This window comes from Glycine max, chromosome 14 (assembly GCF_000004515.6).
Source record: "Glycine max cultivar Williams 82 chromosome 14, Glycine_max_v4.0, whole genome shotgun sequence".
NCBI lineage: Eukaryota > Viridiplantae > Streptophyta > Magnoliopsida > Fabales > Fabaceae > Glycine > Glycine max.
In genome coordinates, this window is record NC_038250.2 from 19,513,977 (window position 1) to 19,534,379 (window position 20,403).

General features: G+C 30.3%; 1 protein-coding gene across 3 annotated transcripts; it reads left to right on the forward strand.

Moving 5' to 3' along the window:
* Positions 1-18,944: 18,944 nt before the first annotated feature.
* On the forward strand, positions 18,945-19,958 carry LOC100813676 (uncharacterized). Of its 3 annotated transcripts, none has more exons than XR_005888212.1 (2): positions 18,945-19,623; positions 19,726-19,958. XR_005888212.1 is itself a non-coding variant. In XM_014766873.3 (2 exons), the coding sequence occupies exons 1-2, from the start codon at positions 19,082-19,084 to the stop codon at positions 19,753-19,755; spliced, it is 222 nt and encodes a 73-aa protein (XP_014622359.1). In that variant the 5' UTR covers positions 18,963-19,081; the 3' UTR covers positions 19,756-19,952. The 3 variants fall into 3 exon arrangements, 2 of the variants coding, with proteins under 2 accessions (XP_014622359.1, XP_003545546.1); XM_014766873.3 differs by having other exon boundaries at positions 18,963-19,273; positions 19,726-19,952; XM_003545498.5 differs by lacking the exon at positions 19,726-19,958 and having other exon boundaries at positions 18,963-19,273; positions 19,367-19,469.
* Positions 19,959-20,403: the final 445 nt, after the last annotated feature.

Consider the following 20,403-nt stretch of genomic DNA (forward strand, 5'->3'; position numbering starts at 1 on the left):
GTCATTGTTTTTAATCCTTTGGTTTAAATTAATACATCAATAATCAACTGAGTATTGTTTAAGGCAAAGAGCATTAGTAGACCATCATCAATGGCTAATAATTGATTCTATGAAACGAACAATTTATAATCGTAAGAATCTCATCAGAATTAGGATTGGGGGAATTGGTTGTGTGAAATCATAATTCGTTGATATTCATCTCATCTTATCTTTCACATTATCTTGCTCTTTAGACTCAATTTCTACATTATATAAATTATTTTGGGAACACAATTAGTCATTTGAGTTCGATATATGGACTTTTAGTCCTTGATACTACCACGCAAGGTACACTTGCCTTGTGCATTTATATTTGCATATCAAGTTTCTAACGTCATTGTCGGGAAGTAGTTGCGGAATTCTTGAGTAATTAATTTTGTTCATAGTATTTATATTTATTTGCTTTCTTTTCTTTTAATTCCTTTTATTTATTTACTTTATTTTTTGCTTATTTACTTTTCTCTACCAGTGTGTTTTGATTTTTTTTTCCTTGTGTTTGACAGTAATGGTAGGAGAAGAACCTGCAAGGAATGCTCCAATGCAAACTCTCATGGACTATCTCACTTCTCAACTGAATGAAAACAACAACATTCAACTACCAACTCTTCCTCAAGGGGTGCTATTTGACTTCAAACATGGGTTTCTCCAGATGGTCGAAAACAATCAATTCAATGGAGCTTTCTATGAAGATCCCATGATGCACTTAAAGAGGTTCTTAAGGTTATGCGACACTATCAAACAACCCCAAGTCAGCAAGAAGTACATTAGGCTGGTTGTTTTTCCCTTCTCTCTAAATGGGAAAGCATGGAAATGGCTTGGAGCACTTCTAAATTGGACTCAATATTCCAATGCCTTCCTTTGAAGATACTTCTCTATGATGAAGACTTATAAGCTTCAAAGACACATTGGCAACTTCACTCAAAATGAGCAAGAGAACTTGTCAGAAGCCTAGGGAAGATTCCAGGAGTTGCCTACATCATGGGTTTAGCCAACAAGGGATAATGCATATATTCTATGGGGGAGTGTCCTTTCACAACAAGACTAGCCTTGGCGTTTCCTATGGGGGAAATATTTGTCTTAAATCCCCGTTGATGCCATAAAGATCACTGAAGACATGTGCACCAATCCCTACAACAATTTTAGGGATAAGAGAATCATGAAAAGGTCAGTCAATCAAGTGGAGTTAGCCGAATCTCATTTTGAACTAGGGCAACAAATTATGGCTCTCTCTAGGAAAATAGAGAGATTCATGAAGGCAAAATCTCAGGCCATTATTACCTCACTCCATATCCTTCTTATGATAGATGTAGGTATGTACATGCTCCAGGTGATTGCATGGTGAGTGATGAGTTGGCAAGATCTATGGAGGAATTTGATTTTGTTGGGCTTAGAAATAATGGATATAACCAATACTCCAACAATTTTAACTAGGGACAGAATGAGAATCAAAACTTGTATAAGCCACCTCACATAATGATCAACATATAAAGCTCGTGGAGTCCCAACTCACTTTTATACATTCTCTCTTGTCACATAGAGCTCCTAGCACACTTCCTTCCTAAACTGAAGCCAATCCTAAGAAGGAGGAGATGAGTGTTATGAGCATTGGGAGTGGAAAGGCCTATGACAAAGTTGAAGAAGAAGGAGAAGACCACTCCACCACCAGAAAAATAGGCTCTTACTAAAGAGAAAAAGGATGAGAATGAGGTACTGACACCTGCTCAGGTAAGTAGTTCCTTCCCTCAAAGATTGAAAGACAAGGGTGAGGATGACAATTTTCTAGATTTGTTGAGATACTTAAAAGTGTGCACATCAATATTCCCTTCACTAAGGAAATTTACAAAATGCTAAAGTACGCCAAGTATTTAAAAGAAACTCTTTCAAACAAAGGAAAGTTGATAAACTTTGCTACAATTGGGCTCAATGAAGAGTGTTTTGTTGTGGTTTTAAAGAAATTGCCTCCTAAGCTCATAGATCCAGAGAATTTTTCAATCCCTTTTACTATTAGCAGCTTGCAAATTGATAGATTGTTATGTGATCTAGGTGCAAGCATTAATGTGATGCCTTATTTTGTTTATAAGAAGTTAGGGTTACAAGAACCTCAACCCACTAACATTTCTTTTTTACTTGGAGACAAAAATCTTACTTATAAGTGAGGAATAGTGAAGAATTTGCTGGTTAAAGTTGAGAAATTCATTTTTCCAACTGATTTTGTGATTTTGGACATGGAGGAGGATGAAGAAATTCAATTAGTTTGGAAAGACCCTTCCTCTATATAGGAGGGGCTTTGATTGATGTCCAACAAGGGAAACTAATTTAGAGGCCGAGTAATGAAGAGAAAGAGTGTTTGGTTCTTCAAATAATTCTTCTTCTCCTACTTGTAATTTTGTGCAAGCCACCAACAAGATGAAAACAATTGTGGCCAAGCCTCGCCCAAGTGTGAGGAAGGAAGACCGTCTAAAAAGGAATATCATTCTAAAGAATCACCATGAAGGGGGTACAAGAGATGAGAATATGAGAGATGACAGCACCATTCAAGTTCTTGGATATGGAGTGGATGATCATATTGAAGGATCATTTTACGAAAAGATCATCAACCCATTCTAGGTTGGTTGATTTACTTCCCTTTTCACACATTAGACTTAGGACGTAAAAGAAACACTTTCTAGGAGGCAACCTAGAGTAGATTCCTTTTATTTTGTTGTTTTCTAGTATTTTGTTTTATAGTTTTCTATTTCAGCACTTTCAGTTATGAATATTTCTTTTTTGTTTTATTCTGAAATGCATTGAGGACATTGTTTTGTTTAAAGTGTGGGGAGGGGTATTACTATTGTTTCCCCAACTTGAGACTATATGACATGACTTTGTGCATTGTTTTGATTCTTAAGATGTGTGATTCATGAAAATTATGTGGTTGAATTATTATGCTTTTAGAGATACCCCATTTCTATAAAAAAAAATTGAATTGCATCGGGGTAACATGAATTTTTTTAAGTGGAGGAACATTAGCATAAAGTTTGTAGATTTCTCTTTGAGCTTCCCTCATATATATGAGTTTTGAGCTGTAATTTTCTTGGTGTGTAATTAATCCTTTTAGTGGGATTCCTTCTATATTCTGTTTTGGCATACATCCATAGGCATTCTTGAGAACCCATACTTTTGAGGCAATTCCCCCTTAGTTGCCCAAGTTGACCTTGATTGAATATTTTCTTTGATACCTGATTTGTGTTGTATTAAAATGATATGTGACATGATGAAAAGGGACAGAGGAGTTGATACTGACAATGCAGGTTGTACCAATTAAAGGAAAAAAAATTCCAAACTCCTTCTCTCATTAATAAAAAAGGGGCCAAAAGTCAATAAAATAAATTAAAATAAAAGGGAGAAATTGACCCAAGTAAAATAATAAAAATAGAGAAAAAGGAAAATGAGTGAAAATCAAAGTGAATAAGGTTGGTGGAAAAGAAGGTAAAGGATCCCTTGAACTTTAAGTAACTTTTGTCTATCTTAATTGGAGTCCTTTGTTGCCAATTTCTTTTAGCACCCACCTTACATTACAAGTCTGGCCTCATTACAACCTAAACTGCTTTGTTGATTTTGGAAATTTTCAAGTGTCTATTAAAGTTGAGTTGATTGATTAACAAAATTGTAAGCATATCTGCTGAATTGTGATTTGAGTATTCCTGGATATACAACTTTATCATTGAAAGATGGTGAGATGAGTGAACATGTCTACTCATTGAGATTATTTTACAAGAATAGCTAAGCATAATGGTACCTTAAGTTATTCTGTGTGACTGGTTGTATGAGATAATGTAGGAAGTTTTGTTGCATGAGATTTGACTTGAGAAAATTTTCTTATTTTGATATGAGAATCAAAACAATTGTTTGAGGGCAAACAAAACTCAAGGGTGGGCAGGTTGATAAACTTTTTTATCACCTTTTTGTGTATAGTTCTAAGCTATTTTCATGCATTCTCATGGTATATTTTGTTGGAAAAACTCATAGAATTCAGTTAGTTTATGTTAGGCAAGTAATTAGGGAGTGTTTTAAGGAAAAAGCACTTGAAACAGGTAAAGGCTAAAGAAGAATCGTGGTCATGATGAATTTTTACTCAATAGACAATTTTGTATGTGATGCCAAAATTTTGTATGTGAAGTCAAGATTTTATACACCCACAAATTTCGTTGTGGCCATGATGTTTTCATCATGGTTGAATGTTAATTTGGCTCTAAAGTGTCATCACGACCGCAATAAATTGATCAATCATGATGAGTTTTGTACACATTAGTAATTTTGTGCGCACGTGATAATTTTGTATGCACCTAAATTGAAAAGTTATCTTTAGAAAAAAAAAAGTGCAAGGATAAGATTGTTTACCATAATTAAATCTATTTGAGAATATTATAAATTGGAATTAAGGGCCTCTCTTTCTAGAGTTTTTATTCTTTTACGATTTTTGAGTTCTACAAGAGTGAAAGCGTTAGGCTAAAGTCCTTTGCTGCAATAAAGCATGAAGGTCATGATTTGGAAGGCTCCTCATCCGGATTCCAACCTCCTTGGTATGTCTGCACTTCTTTTTAGGATTTCTAGTTTATTCATGGCTATGAGTGACTAAACTCCTTAATACAAGGATTATGATATAACCTAACTTGAACTCTTTTGTTGATTTTAATGAGATTCTCTATGTTATTCAGTTAATTGATTCTCCTATTTACTTTTAATTTCTATTCTGAAATGGTTGTTCTAATACACAATCGATTGCATTATAGTAATCATCTACATGTAATTGGTAGATCTAAAAAGAATGTTATATATTAAATTGCATGGTCAATCTAGTTAGGTAATCTTCGATAAATTGATTAGGAAACTGATTAATCATACTCGTCACTGTTCTTAATCATTTGGTTTAACTTAATACGTCAATGATTAATTGAGTATTGTTTAAGGCAAAGAACATTAGTAGACCACCGTCAATGACTAATAATTGATATTGGGGAACTGAAAATTAGCAATCGTAAGAATCTTGTTAGAATTAGGATTGAGGGAATTGGTTGTGTTAAATCATAATCTATGAATATTCATCTCATCTTATCTTTCACATTATCTTGCTTGTTAGATTCAATTTCTACATTAGATAATTACTCAACAATCACCTCTTAATTTCAAATTCTTTCTTCAATTGCTTAGTTATAAAACAAATTATTTTGGGAACACAATTAGCCTTTTGAGTTTGATATCTGGACTTTTAGTCATTGATACTACTACGTAGAATACACTTGCCCTTGTGCATTCATATCTTTACACATCAAGGACCAGTTGTTTACATTGAAGTTCATTATTGTTATTCAGTATTTCAATTCAATAAAGGGGATTTACTTTCGAATAATTTACGCCTATAACTATTATTGTTTACTACGCTATGAGTAAGACCATCCATAAAGTCTAGAGCGTCATGGTCGGCATCCACATGAGTAAGATCGTCCATGAAGCCAAGAGCGTCATGGTCGGCATCCACATGTGTGAAATCGTCCATGAAGCCCGAGCCTCATGGTCCGCATCCACATGAGAAAAACCGTCCATAAAGTCAAGAGTCTTATGGTCGACATCCACATGTGTAAGACCATCCATGAAGCCAAGAGCCTCATAGTCGGCATCAATATGTTTGAAATCATCCATGAAGCCAAGAACCTCATGGTCAGCATCGCCTCAAGGTTTATTTTGAAGTCGAAAATAGAGTGGCATAAAATGCCACACAAATGATTAAAAATTCAATATTACGATGATCAGTAACTTATCCTCGAAACCTTTATAGGATAATGTTACAAATAAAGTAGGTTTAATGACTAAATTCAATTTATGTAGTGGAAGTAGATTCTGGTTTGGGATACTACGTCACATGAACAAAAATTATGAATAAGGGAATAAAGTAGGTATAATGACTAAATTCAACATATTGGTTTAACTTACCTGCTGGACATTTTTAACTACAAAACTCAACAACTTCTTAACTAAACCTGGAAGTCCAGCATAAACCACACAAAATGGCCATAAAACTAAACAACTTTCATCATCGAAAAATACTAGCATATAAAATTTGAAGACAATATGAGTTGATGTAGCAACTAAGCTAAAAATTACCAAGGTTGCCTCCAAGTGAAAATGTGAAATTGTTTTGCATGGATGCTTAGAGAACTAATCCTACTCTGTAAGTCTGAATTCAATATTCATAACATCCTACGTACTTAATTTAATATAAGCATTGTTTTGCAAGAGAGGGGGTTGGTATAAAATTTCTGTTATATGTTTGCCTACAGGGAGGTGGGGTAATAGATGCATAGCCATCTAGTTAATTTTTGGTGAAATGTTGGGATTTTAGCATTGTATGTGTTAGTTTCTTTTTTGTTCCTCTGTGGCACTTCTTGTGCTTTTGATGGCATATATCAATATATATCTTATTTTGCCTAAAAAAAATAACAATATTGTATAATTAATAATTGTCTTAACATGTAACTGAGAAAGTCCCATCTTTATCTATTCGAGGTCTAACATATTCTCAATCTATGCAACATAACAAATTTCAAGAAGTCTTATTTTTTTACAAATCTAATCATTGTTATAAGCAAATAAATTATAAAAGGCTACCTCATTGAGTTGTTGAAGAGGGTAGCTCCAGTGTAGTTCTAGAGTGCAAATCAAAGCCTGAAGGTTGACTTACAATAGGTAACTGCTTTGCATGTTATACTCTTTTGGCTTTGATGCTATGATGATTTTCAGAATGTAAAATACTCTGCATCTCTTTCCACTTTTTATGCACCTGCGTTTTCCTTGCATCTGTCGCATTTGTGGAATATGCAATGTAATATGTTCACCTATTTGCACATGGTTTCGTACCTGTTTAATTTAATCATGTGAAGGAATGAAACCGAATGGGTAACAAATAATAAGAAAGTTTTATGGTACCTGAGATGCTTCAAATAAATTGTCTCATCTCTGTGTGATTGTGCTAATAAGTCACTAGCATCACCATGTCACCAAAATACTAAACCCGTTGGTCAACACCACCAATAAACTTAAACTTCAAACAGTTACCACAAAGCCATCAAGCAACCAAACTCATCAAAAACACCTCACATTCCCGAACCACCACTAACACAATTGAAACCTCCAAGCTAATCTAAACACAGTTACAGACCTAGCCTGAATTCAAAAGTCCATTACCAAACCTGCAACAAAATCAAATACGAGGAAGTACCAAAGCTCCTTGAATCCACAACACCCGGTCACCATCACAAAAATCATCCACACAAACCTTTTCATTAATCCATCTTCACACAATCGTAGCACTTCCATCCGCAACCATTGCGCGTCGCCGCAGCCGTTTCCACACAAGGGTCTTGAACCCTCTCTCTTTGGGTCTCACGATTCATGACTCGATTACAATTTGGGATGGGCCAACATGACCCACCGACAATGGGTGCTGTTGTTGGGTACTTGGGTTTGAGAAGAAAGGATATTCGGATTTACTTCCTGCATGGCGAAATTTTCTTCTACACTCAACAATGTAAGTGAATTGGCGAAATTGAATTTCACTTAAAATTGTGAAATTGAACTTCACTTAAAATTGAAAACACCATCCTTCTCCTGTTGTTCTCATGCTCCCTTGCAGTGCGATCTCCCCTCCTTTTAAGTTTTTCTTGGTTGTGTTAAGGAATACAATGTACATAAGGATTCCCAGCTCATATTTTTTATTTGTTTTATTTTATTATTTAATAAGTTATTAATTTAATAAATTTTTGTATTTATTTATTTTATAAATAACTATTATTGTTTATTTTAAAATATATTTATTTATTTAACTATATTTTTTTATTTTAGTTGATTTTTAATAATCATTTTATTGAAAAAATAATTTATTTATAGACTTTTATTTATTTAAAAATGAATATAAATTTTTTGTTATTTAATTATTTTTAAAATAAGTATTTTAATTAATTTTTATATTTAAAATAGTTATTTATAAAAAAATTAAATGATAAAAATTTTAATTTTTTATAACGTATATACTGTAGAATTTAGTTTAACAAGAAAAGGTAATATTGTATATGGCAAATATTTTTTATTAATATAATATAAATATTATTACACTAATATTAAATATTTATATAAATAATGTTTGGAAATATAAAAAAATGAATTTATTCATTTCTTTATAAATATTTAAAAATATTAAAATAGTTATTTGTAAAATAATGAAGTAGTCATTTATTAAAAATAAAAAAAAATATACTTTGATTTTGATCATATATTTTAGTTTACTAGAATTAGTTATGTGAAGTATAAATTTTTTTTAAAAAATAATTTCTATATTGATTTATGAATATATAAAATTGTTAAAATAGTAATTTAAAAATAATTAAATATTTATTTATGATTTATTAAATAGTAAATTATAAAATATTTTGAATTAAATTGTAGTTTGATTTTGATGAAATATTTTAGTTTGCCACATTAATCATTTAATGTTAATTTAAATTTGTTTATTACCTTTGTTAAAATATATTACATTATATAATACAATAGGGTTTTAGAAGATTTATTAGTGAATTTGTTAGTTAATTTTTTATTAATAGAATGACAAAAATTTTGTTATGAAATATGAAACTCAACTATTATTTGCACGATAACATTAATTGTTATTATTGTTTAAATTTGTAGATTATAGTTAGAACTAGAGAATTGTGTAGGGCTTTAGGCAGAGTTTTAGGAAGAGCATTAGGGAGACAGGTTAGTGTTGAATGGTGACGTGGAAGAAGTCCCTCAGCGTCGAAGGCTGAGAGCATCTGCATGTAGACAACGGGCAGCTGTAGCTGTTGCTGAGAATGTTGAGCATATTGATCATGTTGCTGATGAGGTTCATGAGAAGCTTCAGGAGCCAGTTACGGATGATGTATGTGCTTGTACATAGGATTTTCCAGGCAGACCCTAAGATACATCAGTATTAACGGATTATGCTTATCATGTGGCAACCAGGGTTTGGGCAAGAGAGGTATTTATTTCTTCAATTATATAATATTTGAATAACTATTTATCATTTTACTTGAATTAAATAATTTTAATTTTTTTCAGGAACGTACTAAGTTGAAGTTGACTTCTCATGGGAGGAAGATAAACAAATTTGGAAGGTCTGCACCTGAGATTGAAGGCATAGTGACTAGTGCAAGATTAAGTTCTCTAATTACATGCTCATTGGACAATGGTGACAAGGAACTTTTATATGCTTTTGCAGAGAGGTGGCACAAGGAAACTAGTAGTTTCCATCTACCTGTAGGAGAGGTGACTATAGCCCTCAATGATGTGGCATCTTTATTACATCTGCCCATTAAAGGTGTCTTCCATACTCTTGATGCTCTTGATGTAGACCAGGCCGTGGAGTTATTGGTTGAGTTGCTTGAAGTCAGTACACAAGAAGCAAAAGACGAGACTGAGCAATGCAGAGGGGCGTATATTTGCCTAACCTGAAATTGAGACATTTATCGTAGCAAATGTGGCGTAAGACAGTGGACCCTAGCAGCTCAAGCATATTTATTGCATCTAGTAGGTTGCACACTCTCTACTAACAAGAGTGTCACATACATTAAGCTCTTCAAACCGCTTGGATATGGCTTTCATCTCTTTGGTTATGGTGACTTCAAGCTCAGATAAATCTTAGTCTGAAAAACTTAGCCTCTGTCAAAACATATGGATTGTGTCAAGTAGTATGCTACCAACAACATATCTAGCTAGCTCACATGCACATGGAAGACCGTAAGTAGTTTTCATTATACATCCACAACGAGAACTGTCAATGCCAGCATAATTTACAGGCTCAAACTCAGCAGCAATTTGGTTTAACGCATACCTTGATACCATGCAATGTAGTTTCTTATATAAGGTAACTTTAAAAACATGTCCAACCACATGTGTACTTGTTTCAAAAGATGCCTTAATTTTAGTGTGTTGTAGAGTGATCGTGTTGTTCATGACTTTCCAAACACTATATAGGTCTCCAAGGCTATTTTGCAGTAGTCTCTTTAAGGCCCAATGCATAGACTCAACCTTGCATTTGAAAAACACAAACAAGCAAACAATAACAATTATTTTTATCCATTTATGTCTAAACCCTAACACCAATATATATTTATAATTTTCATACCTGTTAATTGTTTTGTTATCTAGATGCATAACCTTATTCGTCTATGTTTTAACATATCTTTCTTTATGGGGAATCAACCATGTTTGCTTTACATAGTCAACAAACCTTGGTCATGGTGAGCAAACAATTTCAAACTTCATAAGGCAATTATCGAACTCTTGCTTAGAAGGACAATCCACCAGACTCCCCCATGCTTCCATGATAGAATCTCATGCATTTTTTTTACCCACAAGGGTTTTACGTTTTGCTTTCATATTCTTATCAATGTGAAACCAACACAATAACTTGGTTGACTTAGGGAAAATAGTTTTCACTACATTCATCAATGTTGAATATCTGTCGGTAACAATAACTTGAAGGATTGCATCATGTCTCAGAAAAATACCTCAAAATCGTTCCAGATCTCAAATAACATTGTTTATATGTTCTCCCTTCAAATAGGCAAATACAGCTGAAAATGTCATCCGAGTTTATGTCACATCAACAATGTCAAGTAAAGGCAGCCTGCATATGTCTGTTTTGTAGGTACTATTTATGAGAAATATCAAATTATAGGCATTGGTTAATTTTGTTGCATTAGGATGACTCCAAAATATATCACGTACAATATTTTTATCCTTCAATCTATGCTAATGAATATACTGATCTCGTTCAAGAAGCTTCATTAGTTGTTGCATTTCACTATTACTGCTTCTTATAGAAGAACGATATGCATATCTTGCATTGTATACTTGTTTTATTGTTGTAGAACTGTTGGCATTGTGCTTCTTCAATGTTAGAAGAATATTTTTTGGTTTGACTATTGATTGTCATATCACCAATAATAATCTTCTCATCCTTAGTCATTCGACCAGCGTATGAATGTCCAACTAATGACTTAGCCAATGCATGATTATGAATCCCACATATTAACTTCACCATTCATCCTTCACCTCCCAACACTGGTTTTGCTCGCAACTTAAAGGGACACCCACATTTTCTACTGCCAGTAACGGTTCTTACTAAATCTTTCATGTATGCCCTATACTTTCCACTCCTTTCACAACTAATTAAAACATGAGGTCATTCCTCTAATTTCTAGTATTTGTGTCTGACCTCATAATTTCCACCATAAAACCAATATCATATGCAACAAAGTGAGCCCAATGCAAAACGTCATCATGGGTAGCAAACACCTATAAAAGGGACAATACATGTTTAGTCTTCGAGGGACATTCATTTATTTTAACAAAATAAAAAATTATATCAATACCTAAGAAGTATTGAAGGCATCAAAACAATCAATATTTTCAAACACATCAGGTTCCTCTCCATTTTCTTCATTCATATTAACTTCTTCAGACATTATGTTGTCATATATCCACTAATCTTCGTCCATCATAACAAAACATTAAAAAAAAATTCAATGACAAACTAACGACCCCTAACGGCACCATACATAATTCTAATTATTTATAGATAAATTTATTTATTTTAAAAAACTTCCATGCTAATTTTTTTATGTCTTCTACACTACATAAGTATGTCGATATATCAATAAATATATTTTTTAACATATACTATCAAACAAATTTATTATTTTTTACTGCATTTAATAATATAATACATTGAATGGATAAGCATATATATTAAAATTTAGACTTGCATAAACTAATGTATAACACAATTTTATTATTTTTTTACTTGCATAAAGTAGTTAACGTAATAATATTTACACAAATATTATAAAGGTTTAATTACTAATTCGGTCCTTGCTACCAAAAAAATATCAACTCTTTTTTATTAAAAATTATCTTGCTATAAATTACTTACGAACTACTTGCTAATATTTTTGTAGTTAATTGTAACTGATGATATTAATTATATTTTGATGATAAGGACTAAAAGAGAATTAAAATATAAAGTATAGGATTAAAAAAATCAATTTTAAATTATAAGGACTAAAAAATAATTAAAATACAAATTATAAGAATTAAAAAACCACTTTTAAACTAAAAAAGAATTAAAATATAAATTGTAAGTACTAAAAATACCACTTTCAAATTATAAGGACTAAAAAATATAAATTACAAAACTACAGTAAACAAATAAATAATTAAACATATTATAAAAATATAACTAAATTTATAAAAAAAATATTAAAAATATATTTTTAATTTTTTAAAATATTTTTTCGTTATACGGAAATATAAAAAACAAGCTTTCTCACCTTTCATCCTTCATCCTTCACGTACACTTTTCACTCCAATCCTACTCCCTCTCCACCAGACGCACCACCCCTCTGAAACTCTAGCTAGGCACCCTGACCCCAAGCCAAAGGCTCTAACTCATTCCTCACAAACTCTAGCGCGCCGTTGACCCTACCCCCACCCCTTTTGTGTTAGGTCTGAGCAACAACACCTCCCTCACCCCTTCTTCGCCACCACCACCACCCCAAGTTTTCTTTGCTTGGGTTCAGCCAGTGGCACTCCAAAATGTCTCTATTAACAAATTTCATAAAGATTTTCATCCGAACTTTCCAAAATGGGTAGTTCGTGCCACAGAACAATGGTGGTCTGTTAATGAATGCACCCTCAACGAATGACAATTGATTTCCAATCATGATCTGAAACTTTTGACAAAATCTTGATTAATTTTCAAGACCCAAGCTCTAATACCAATTGTTGGATCAACCTGAGAATCTACAAGGGGGAGTTGAATAAATTCTTTCAAAAAACTTTACCAATTAGTTTTTAACACAGGTTAAAAACTCTTCTTTAAATCAATTGAAGTTTCCCCAAAAGATCTTTAAGAAAACAAAAACTATTATGATGACCCTTAAGATCAATTCCACTACCCTGATGATTACAAGACTAAGAGTTATAGAGAATAAGATAAACACATAAAAGTTTATACTGGTTCAATCCAATCCGGACCTACACCCAATTGTTCTAAGTCCTCTTAGAACTTCCACTATATAGACAACACAAGTATAGATACTAAGCATAAATATGTAGATCTTTAATCTTCAATATTTCTTCGCAAGATGATTAATTCATGATGGTAAAATGAATAATTCTTTGATCAACTTCAATCTCTAGACTAATTGCCGTGTTATTCTTCTAGAAGACTCTCTTGAAGTGTTTTTCTCAAAAAGTGAATGAATCAAAAGTCTCTCTTATAGAAAACACATAGAGATATTTATAAAATTTTTGACAATTAAAACAAATCATATCGATTATAAATTTTGGTAATCGATTAATTTGTCAAAATCCCTTTTGTTCTACATTTCCAAAAACTAGTTAATCAATTATCAAAAAGGGAAAACGATTAATTTGTTTTTGTTTGAGAGTTTTTGTTCCTTCTGTCATAACTAAATAATCAATTATCATGTGTGATAATTGATTATAGAATCACACAAAGACCTTCTCTTTGTTTCTAGGAGCTAGTTAATTGATTATCAAATGGGGTAATCAGTTAGCCTAAGCTGTGAATCCTTCCTTCTTTGTTTCAAGTAGAAGTAAGTTCTTACAAAACTTAGAGAATAAAAATACTTCATCTACTTCATATGTGATCAATCACTAAGCATGAGAAAGACTAAGACTATATGACACACATGCCTAGTCTAAAACATTCAATATAAATGTCTCATCTATTAAATATATTAGCATTGCAAAATTATCAAACCAAAACCAAAAACTAATAAAGGCTTCAAGCTTTGATCTAACACTTTAACATTTGAACATACTTTTTTTTTTATCAATTAATGTTTAAATATGATTCACGAATTTAATATTTTTCTTTTATATTTCATTCTTACAATTTTTAATTTCATGGACAATGTTCAGCAAAACTAGTTGAAAAGATGGAAATGTAGTTTATTAAATTATAAGTGTACATTTATTTAAAAAAGTAATTAATAAATTGGATAAATATATTGAGGATAAAAATGAAAAAAAATATAAAAAGCTAAAAGATAGCATTTTAAAAAAAAATTACTTGAGTGGTGTTTCAAAAAATACTAAAAGCTACTAAAAAAAATTGTTTATTAAATAGTTAAACAGACTTTTCAATTAGTAAAAAAGGTAGAAGTGAGCTAAAATGTATTGTCAAACAAAACCATCATGTAAAATATGAGTTTATCCTTACTCTCCAAAACTGATATAACTTTAATATATGTTGCCTAAAAAAGATATATTAACTAAAAAAACACTAAAAAAGAATGAAATAAACTGATTGATCATTTTTTGTAGTATATTATTAAACAATATTAGAATTGTTATTAAAAAATGTTAAAAGAGAAATGAAATAACTGATTAAGAATAAAAATTCTAAAAATAAAAGTGTTTGTATTTAATAGAATAATAATTGAATATAACTAGAATGAATAATAAAATAGAATCTATTTACATAATAAAATAATATTGATTTAAATTAATAATTAAATTGAATAATACCATCTTATATATATTTTATTGGAGGCATATTATCTCATCAATAAATTGTTTATATTTTACAATTACACCACACAACAAAATTAATTAATAAATTAAAATAAAAATAAAAATTTAAAATTTAATTTATATTTTCACAGATTTTTATTAATCAAAATAAAATATTCATTAAACTTAAATGTTATTTAATTAAAATTATCACACTAAAAACCTGGCAAAGCACGGGTTTTGCCAACTAGTTAAAAATACAAATATCTTCAATTTAATATTTTAAAACGGAAACAAATAATAAATTTTATTGCAAAAATTTCGAATTGTTTAACTAAACAAAATGCCTATTACGTTGTTATTTAAATTTCTAAACTTTTAATGTTTACTTGATAATGGAGTTTCTAAAAGCATGTAAATTGCAATAAATATTATTACATATTTATTTATATTTCTAAACTTTTAATTCGCTGAAAACAAATACCAATTAAAATAAATTGATGTCTTATTTATTTATGTAAAATTTCGAATCCAAGAAACACACAACTAACTGATTATTATAAATTTAAAAATAGAAACAAAATAATAATATATCCTAAAAGATAACCCAAATCAACATCAAATCAAATCTCACTGTGATGCTTTCTTTTAATCCATTTGCATCATACAATTTAGTTCTTGCTCAGTACGAGTTATGGTTTTTATTGGTAAAATATATTTGGAATTTCTATAAAAATTAAAAAATATTAATTTTGTCTTCATAAAATTTTCATGCCGGGAATTATAATTAAATACTAACAAAAATATATTTTATTTTTATAATGACTAAATTAATATGAAATTTTTTATAAAAATAAAATTAATAATTTTCAAATTTTATATCAATCCCAGACATATTTTATTATACTTTTATTATATAAAGATGTACAAAGAAAAAATAAATAAATTATCGTGCTGTTAAGAAAACCCACATTAGCTGCGTCACATTTGTCCTAAAACTACAAAAAAAATCTTTTGCATAAGAAGTACCTGCATCATTCACTAATTTATCCATAACTTGATAGACTATTTCTTTTGCCCTTGGCTCAAAAACCTTCATGTGAAAATTGTTCTTTCCCAAATAATGAAAAAACACATAGTGTAGTACGTAGTCAATATAATTTTACCATACTCGAAGAAGCACTCTTAAAAATTGGGATCCCATTTGCCGATTGTAAAACCTCAAGTTCAAATACATGGTCAGTGGGATCCTTAGCAATGCAGGATTCAGAGGACAATTCAAAACCCCAAAATATGTGAATAGTAGATCCAATTTTGATATTATCCGATCGAATTATCAACAACAAAATAATTAAAAATTATATAAAAAAGTTTATTATGATAAAATATGCAATGATATAGAAAAAATCAAATACCAATTTGGGATCTATTCTTGTAGCAAAACTTTTGAACCATGGATTTTGAATCAAGTCGTTTGCACGAACCATCATTGGCTGAGTATTTGAATGCAGAGATTCAACTTTTGAAGTTTTGGCTGTTTCTACTTTTCAGTACCGACCTATGTGATGTGGAATCATTAGTTTTTTTTATGTAAAATAATTTTATCCTCTTACAATGATTGGACAAAATATTATCAATGAAAATGAATTTTTTTTGAGTAAATTTTTCTTATTTTTTTTAACTATAAAAAAAATCAATCCTTTTGATTGTTAATTCTAGAATAAATGTTATTATCACAGGAAATTTTATTTTACTATAAAATAATAAGAAAATTATTGCTTCGGTTTAATTAAATATTATTTATTTAATTATTTTTTAAATAAATTTTTCATAATAAAATATGAATGTCTATTAGTATATGCATTGACATTAAATTATAAATCATAATAAAAGTTTGTTAATTTTTAAATTAATTTTTTTATATCATATACAATTATTTTTTTATTAACTGATCATTTTAAAAATCATAACTTTACAAAAAATCAAGCATGAGAGTGTAAAAAATTTATTACGAGTTTATAAATTTAGTATTGTTTTTTCTTTTAGACTCAACTTTATCTACGAGTTTGGTTAAAAAATTTTGTCGCAATCAGTGTAAGTTTTTCCAAATTATAATAATTAGTCACAATTTACTATTAATGTCTGAATATATTTGTCACACTTTTTATATTTTTTGGGACTAAATTTTGTATTTTCATCTTTCAGTAACGTATTTGTCAACAGAATGGGAAGACGAAAAGTAAAAAAAAATTATATAACAAATATACCTCTATGCTGGTAATTCGGTATGGCCACGTTAATTAATTATTTCAGTGACAAATTCATCCATTTGTGTCACGTAAGCTATTTTATTAACGGTGACGGATGAAAGTTAACTGTCGGATATATTTGTCGCATTTTTTACACTTTTAAAAATTAAATTTTGTATTTTCATCTTTTAAAAACGCATTCATCAGCGAATGACACATTCATAGATAAAAATGACTATTTATCCTACTAATAATATAACTTGCAAATAAAGTACTACTAGTATTTTGTTCAAAGATATTTTTATCCTTTCAAAAATTTCCTAACATTGATTTCTACAAATAAAAAAATATATATTTTGTATTTTATTTTTCTTCTTCTTTCTTTCAGTTCAAACACTCTAAAAGTTTATTTTCTATCCATTTTTTCTTCTCTCATATCTCTTTCTTTCATCTCTCTTTATCCCGACAAAGCATGGAAGTGTTTCTTCTTCTTCTTCTTCTTTTTTTTTTCCAGCATGAAAGTGTTTCTTGTTCCTAGTAGATTTGCATTTCGACTACTAAACACTCGTTTTCTTTCTTAATTGTTAAATTCTCATATACCTTTGTACTTTATTCCCGTTGAAGTCCTATGGTAAGCAGATAGATAGTTGTGGTGAAAATAAAACTCACTAATACTCCTGTACTATACAATAATTAATTCATTTGACATTGCAAGTCATTGTCAACGAAAAATATCCACTCATTCTAACCCTCTTACGCACGTTGCCCCCTAATATTCAAACACTATATTTTAGTTCCTGTGGTTGTGGTACCTCACGGAGTAGCCAATTGTCATGCAAGCAGCAGCATCGGCGTGAAATTGACCATGTATATTTACTTTTATATTTTTTTTGGTGTCATATTTACTTTTACATATCACGCACTGCAGTTAATAAATTAAACTTTTTAGATGAAGATAAAATCACTTATATTTTGCCTCAATAAAAACAGATTTGAAATAGTGTGTTTAATTCTACGTGTAATTCTGTTTACTCGATCACTTAATTAGAAATTCTAAAAAGTATAACTTTACGATAACTTTTTATTTTTTTTAAAGGATTTCGATAACTATTATTGAAATTAACTAATTTACTATTCATTATAATTTGCAATGATCAAACTTTTAATAAATTTCACTTTTATTTGGTTTCTAAATTTTTTTAACATCCTTTTATCTTTATATATACTCTTCCTTTATTATTTGTTTTAGTCTTTATTGGCAAGTAACAACTATAAGGATGAGATAGTGATAATCATATTAATAATCTAAGAGCTTGTTATATTATTAATAAGTCTAAAATAATAATTATGTGTACTTTTTATTATAAATTATGTTTTTGATGCATCACCGATTGATCTGGATAGATGAGAAAATCAAAACACATATTAATAGAATTGTCATCAACTAGTTTAATATCACCAACTAATCTAAATAAACAAAAAATTTAAAATATAATTTTAAAAAAAATAATATATGTGTTTATCCCATTTGATTTCTTCATAACTTGACAAGTAATCACGTATTAGTAACATGATTAATAGAGGGAAAAATAATTATATAAAGAATGGAAATACTAAAAGTTTTGTTTAGAGATTAAGAAATAATTTTAAAAAAAAATTATAGATCAAAAGCATAATTAACCTAGTTTATAATCACTTTATTCATACATGCATTATGAATCGTTTTTTAATGCATCCATTTAATATTTTATCATTCTAATTTTGAAGCAACAATCCTAGTTCATTCATTAACGTGAAAGCTACAAAAAAGTAAACGTGCTGCCTCGAATAGGAATCAATTAACGTCACACTCGAGTTTAGGCAGAAAAGAATTTTCTAGATACGCGCAGCATCCTTGACCATAAGTTTTGATTAAACTGATTATTTCTCATATCTTCTTTTTCTTCTAGAACAATCTAAACATTCCTCGCCCCTTCTCGGATTCTCTACATTTCATCAAATGTTCTTTGCCTCATTTGATATAAATAGCTCCATAATCTAAATTCTATAACCACGATCCGTAATAAAATATCTTTCAAAACCTCAAAACTTAAATCAAACCAAAATCATTAGTAAATCTTGTCTGGTGTTTGTGTCAGAGTTTGTGTTTCATAGGTATTGACAAAAGTGTTAGTGTAATGTGTTTGGTGTTTGTGTGCGACGAGGAAGAAAGGGTGTTGGGGAGACAGACAGCACCGGGGGCATGCCCTTATTGTGGAGGGATGGTTCAGGCCATTGATGTAGAGAGCCAATGGAGATTCTGTTTTCTACCCTTATGCTTTAAGACCAAACGCAAATACTATTGTACCATGTGCACAAGAAGACTAGAGGTGATCTAACAAGTGATTCATCTACAAATATAATCACTATGGAGTAACCCCATTTTATTTTTCCTTTGCTAATTTTGTTTTATCCTTTTGCAGACAAACACCATGTAATTTTGGGGACTACCTCCTTTTTCTAGTTAATACATCTCATGGCTTATACTTGTATATATGTTGGACATTAGCAATTTTAATTGAAAAATACTTGCTTTTGCAGCCCAGGAAATCCCACGTTTGTAGAATTTGCGTTAATGGCTTTCGTTGTAGAACTTGTGATAATTTGTTGTAACAGCGTTTGCAATATTGGAATTAATGCTGATGGAACATGTAAAATAGACGAAGGAGTGAAAAGAAAGGTTTTTAAGTACAAATTTGAGACCATATAAAACTGTATTAAAAAATAAATGAAAGGGTGTGGAATTCATACTAACTTTTTGATGTTTAAATGATAAAATCAGGAATTAATTTGTGGAATGAGAGGAATTTAAGAAGTCAACCACAAGCTGAAAATGCAAATAGCACAACAGAGCAACAATGGGCTACCCCCAAATGACAGCATGCTTAAACATCAGCCTACGCAATGCATTAATGAAAGAAACTGGGGAGTGAGGAAGTGCTTCTACCCCTAATTTTGTACTCAAAATCACGTTGAATTGCAAAAGCCCAATGTGTTGCCATTACTTTCATAGACTCAAATAGTACTGTATATAACTATTGACTTGTTTGGAAATTCTCTTTTAAGATAAAAAAAATCACATTTGAGACTTGGAAGCTATAACCATAAAAAAGTGTTTTTTTTTTGTTTTATTTATTTGGATGTCTAATTGTTAAGGCAATAATGATAATATTTCTACCTAAACTGTCTCACTTTTTCTAAGTAATGAGAAAGAGGACTTAAATATGCTACTAAAAGAATCTAAGACAAAAATGAACTATCAAGAACATAAAAGAGACCGAATGGACAATTGGTCAAATCTAGTTGCTTTTGAAAATCACATTCAAAATTTAAAAAATCACTTTCGAAACATGAAACCAAACACATGTGACGTGTTGTGTTTGGTTCAACTTTATAGATCCATATTTAGAGCAAAAACATGTCAAAAATCAACAATGCAAAAGTAATTATAAGTTGCTTC

Excerpts from the sequence above, each read along its gene's own strand:
- LOC100813676 (XM_014766873.3), top strand. The coding sequence starts at position 19,082 with ATGTGTTTGGTGTTTGTGTGCGACGAGGAAGAAAGGGTGTTGGGGAGA. Across the intron at positions 19,274-19,725 it reads TGTGCACAAGAAGACTAGAG|GAATTAATTTGTGGAATGAG; the intron begins GTGATCTAACAA and ends TGATAAAATCAG.